General features: G+C 33.8%; 1 protein-coding gene across 1 annotated transcript in view; it reads left to right on the top strand.

Moving 5' to 3' along the window:
- The window catches only part of ZRANB3 (zinc finger, RAN-binding domain containing 3), a 53,292-nt gene that overhangs the window by 39,307 nt on the left and 9,324 nt on the right, over nt 1-4,661 (top strand). Inside the window, exons 12-15 of the mRNA XM_009318919.1 lie at nt 541-693; nt 1,336-1,804; nt 2,779-2,982; nt 3,662-3,753. Of these exons, the coding sequence (XP_009317194.1) occupies nt 541-693; nt 1,336-1,804; nt 2,779-2,982; nt 3,662-3,753 (918 nt within the window). The remainder of the gene's footprint in view (nt 1-540; nt 694-1,335; nt 1,805-2,778; nt 2,983-3,661; nt 3,754-4,661) is intronic.

Genomic DNA, 4,661 nt, shown 5'->3' with positions numbered 1-4,661 from the left:
AGAATCTAGGTGCTGCAAACTCTATTTGACATTCAGCTGGGGAATGAAACGCTGTATTCTAATTCCTGTAGGTACCTCTGAAAAAATCTGAGTTAGTCCAGTACATTAAAAGTCTCTTTAAACATGACACAGATGTGGTCTCAGTAATTCACCAACAATTTACTGTACAAGAGTTCTTTCACAAAACTGCTTTCAATTAATTCTGCCTTTGTTTGTTTCCACGTACCAAGCAAAACGTGTAAAGACTGTAAGAGATGTACACAATGTATATATTCTCATTTAACTTCAATACTGACATTTTGTATACACCTTTCACAAGCGGTAGTGTGTTAAATACACTACTTACTGTTATTTTTGCAGAAAAGGCTGCTGGAAGAGGAATAGTTTTAATCACGGAAGTTATTTTGAGTTACTACAGTTTCTTACTTTGCAAATGGTGAATTAAGTTTGCAAGGGAAGCAAACTGAGTGAATATAGGTAAATAAATTTGTTACAACGTGTGAATTCCTTGGAAACTTTATGCAAGTCTTCTTTCTGCAGGCCAAAGTTACAGGCAGCACCTTGAATGGCAAGAAAGAGAAAATGCAGGCTGAAGAAGGTGATAAGGAGAAATGGGATTTTTTGAGTTTTGCTGAGACCTGGACCCCAAATGAAAGTCTAGAAGATCCCAAAAACGAACTTTTATTTACACATGTAAGACTCAAAACTTATGTTTTTCTTTTTTCTTTTGTTTTTAAAAAAAATTATAACCATTGTTCACTTAAGCTTTCTGCGCACTGCAGATTTTACTAATGGAGAAACAATAAATAAGTAGGAAAAAGTAATGTAAATTCCATTTTAAAACTTAGGTGAAGTTGGGGAAAGTGCTTTTTCATCTGCAGGCTTCCGATGGGTCCTTATGTTTTGTTTAGGTGACTGACCCACCCTCAGCATCAGATAAGACCAAGTAATTTCTGTTTAAATTACATCTTTATTAACTGTACTGAATTTAATTGGCTATTATTTTAAAAACAATGTTTGAAAGCCTTTCCTTGTAATAGGCATCATCAGAAAAAGGCACTTAGCATACCGGTTTTGTATATTTGTTTTCTGACAGTGCTATTTCAGAATTTTCATGAGAATATTGAAAATACTTCTTACAAAACAGAAGAGGAATGTTGAATTGCTTTTTCTGCTAGCTGTTTGTTCTTCAAGGAAGATATCTTTTGTTTCCATCTCCAAAGTAAAAATAGCTTCTTCTGTTAGAGTAATATTAATGGAGAAAAATCGTGATTTTAACAGCTTCTGACGCAGTAATTGTAAGTAGGGTTTACGTATTTGTTTCCTTTTTCCTAGTTTGAAAAGGAAAGACAGCATGACATACGTTCTTTCTTTTCCCCAAAATCCTCCACTGAGAAGAAACGCAAAATATTTTCTGGTAATGAATCATTACATAATGATTCAGAATCTTCTGAAGTCACAAAAGAAGAGGATGCGGAGAAGAGCAGTGAAAACCTGGATTCCACAAGAATAAGTGAGGTGGATACAATTTGTCATGAAAGTAACTGTGAACGTGAAGCTAAAAGAGCAAGAAGCCTAAGTGGATCAACTCCAGTCAACTCCAGTAAGAAAAAGAAAACATCTTTGACTGGAAAAAAGCCCTCTTTGTTTTCAGAAAAAAACAATGAAGCCTTTCCTTGTGGCTTAAATACTTCAAGCAAAAATACGGCTTTAAATAAAGTTTGGCACTGTAGCGTTTGCACTTACGGTAATAATGAACTGCTCCCTTACTGTGAAATGTGCAATTGCCCGCAAAGCAGTAATGGTAAGTGACCTGTGCTGCAGAGAAAAATACGCATTTTTTGTTGTGATTAGTTTCAGAAAATACAGTATTTTTGAATATATGAATATACACAAATCCAGGCAAAATATGAAGAACGGTGTCTTTAAGTGAACAGATACCCGTTAAGTGATCCTTCTTAATTTTGCTTTCCCCAAGGATCTTTTACATGATTCTAGTTGGAAACAATGGAAAATTCAGGTAAAGGTTAACAGCATATAAATTCAGTGAGGAAGAATATATGCTTAGTTTTCTTTGCAGCAAATGTAGCTTTCCTTTTCCTTGAGGTTTATGGTTATTCTGAATCCAATCGAATGGCGAACTTTTTCTCTACCTGCCAAAAGTAAATGGTGTGGTATAGTTGTTTTATTAACTTGGGTATTGTATATTTGTTGTGAGAGACATTACCTGGAAAATATGGCATTTCTTGCTCCAACAGGTCAGAGTAGATGTCCGTTATTAAATTTATTTAATCTATCTGGAAACTTAATAAAACATTTTTATAAATCTATCCCCATATTTGCCATTTCAGGTGCAAAGGAAGGAGTAAGGTTCTTTTTTTATTTTTTTTTTTTTTATTTTATTTAAGTCTCTGTGCTTGTTCAAGTAAGGACAACTTCTGAATTTCACAAGTATAGATCAATGCCTGGAAAACTACTTTGTGTGTTTATGGTATACAATAACTGTATATAATATAGAATTGCTAACTGCATTATTTACTGTGTATATTTTGACATTAAGCTGGGTGCATGAAACTGCATAAATGCAAAACTTTGTTCCATGTGTTTATTCTCCTAATATTAAAGGTGGCTCTAGTTTCCGAAGTGGTTGCACCTTTAGAGAATAAAATGCAGTTTCTTTGTATTTCAATTATAGTCCTGTCTCCAGATGTATATTGATTAGGTTTCTGTTTGTATGGGTAGCATAAATAATTGCTTTTCTTGTTTCTTCATCTATAGTTGAGAGAAATTGTGAAGCTCCCACTAGCCAGACTGAGGAAGATGTGTCAAGGGACTCCAGAAGAAATGAAGAAAGCGCAGTGTGCAATGCTGAAGATAGAAGAGAAGATTTTGGGGAAACGGGGACCCAGCAATTTGTTGAAATCAGCGAACAAGAAACTGTTGAAATTGAAAATGAAGAAAGTGAAAAAAAGTGTGGAGAAGGTAAAGCGGGACTCTTACGAAAGAAAGATTATACCCCGTTGCGAAACTGTATTAAATGCCTCTGGCATGAAAAATAACTTTTAAATAAAAACCTACACATTTGAAAGACAGACAGAAGTACATACACTAGCACGTGAATTTCTTGTTTTAGTCTGGAATGTTTATTGAATTTTGATGATGGATAAACCAAACCTTTCCATACAATTCCTGAAGCAATACAGAGTTTTTGGCTGACAAAAGAACTATGTCAAACTAGCAACTGTGAACCTGCATAGTTTTATTAAAACTTATGATGGCATGTACTTGTGTTCAGGACAGCCACAGGCAAAACAGATGATAGATAATTCAGGAGAAACAGAAAAATAAAATACACAAATATCTTAATAGCTTGCTGCTTGAGCTGTGTATCTTACGATGTTGTTCTGGAATTAGATACAGAATCCTCACGTGGTATGTATTCTCCTGGGTTTTACTCCATGATTGCTGAACATTTGAAGAAAAAAAAAAAAAGCAAAGATTTACAATGTTCATACAAAAATGTGTTTGCATGTACACCAAATTGGGGAATTTCACAAATACCTTCTTAAAAACATGTATAATACTATTTTTAATGTCTGGGTAGACGGAATGAAATGAGTGAAGAAAAAATTTCTAATGTCGACATTGTTTCTCTTCATAGGAGATGTAGATAAATCAGACACGTTTCCAATATATGATGGGCTTATGTTTTGTGCAAGCAGAAATACTGATAGAATTCACCTCTATACAAAGGTAAACCTGAAATATGCATGTTTATTATCATTTTAAAATTACAAACTAAAATGTCCTATGAAACATGTATGTATACTTCCATTTGTTATATTTTTATATAAAAAGACCAGTATTTTTGTATTAGTTGATACTTATAAAAATTAGGTAGTTTATAATTCTAGTTCTTTTTCTCAGTGGAATTAAGTAATAATTCCCTAGATATATAACTCCTAACACTTCTCTTAGCTTACAAAATGGGGCTAATACATTAGATGTATGGTCAGATCATGTTAGAAATGCAAGTGATAGTTGTTTAAGATTCCTTTATTTTATTATAGTGTCTTATCACCAAATATTTTTAATAGGAGAACATTCAAAATTAAAATAAAAATGACAGTGAATCTTGACAGACTAAGTAAATAAAATATTGTCACCATGTTTTCAGAAAGCTAGACATTGGTGCTGTATATAAGTCAGTAACTGCCCGAACAAAACACATTATCATTAATCTGCAATCATGATGAGAGTACAGAAACTAGCAGTTTTCAAGGGGGAATCGGGACTTTCCAATTCCTTCTGTTAAGGGATAGAAAAGTTCACTGAGAAGATTTCTTCAAAGCTGCTGAATTGAGACAGTGTATTCAGGTGCAACTGCAAAGCATCGCAAATAACTGAGGGCAAGTCTTTGAGATAATACATTTTTATTAGGCTAACTGATACAGCTGGGAAAAAGTTAGAGAGTGTCCTCTTGTATCTGAAAACTTGTTTAATATACTTAAAATGTACACTGCTTCCTAGCTTCATACATTTTACTCTAAGACAGAGTTGCATTTTGGATGGTATTTGGGCAACTGTGTATTGGTCTGGGTTTTTTTGGGTTGGATCAGAATTTCGTTCTGCCAGATACTGCACAAAATCTTTCTGCTGAA

Source organism: Pygoscelis adeliae, unplaced genomic scaffold, assembly GCF_000699105.1.
Source record: "Pygoscelis adeliae isolate BGI_AS28 unplaced genomic scaffold, ASM69910v1 Scaffold222, whole genome shotgun sequence".
Classification (NCBI taxonomy): Eukaryota; Metazoa; Chordata; class Aves; order Sphenisciformes; family Spheniscidae; genus Pygoscelis; species Pygoscelis adeliae.
This window is presented reverse-complemented; position numbering and strand designations above follow the sequence as displayed.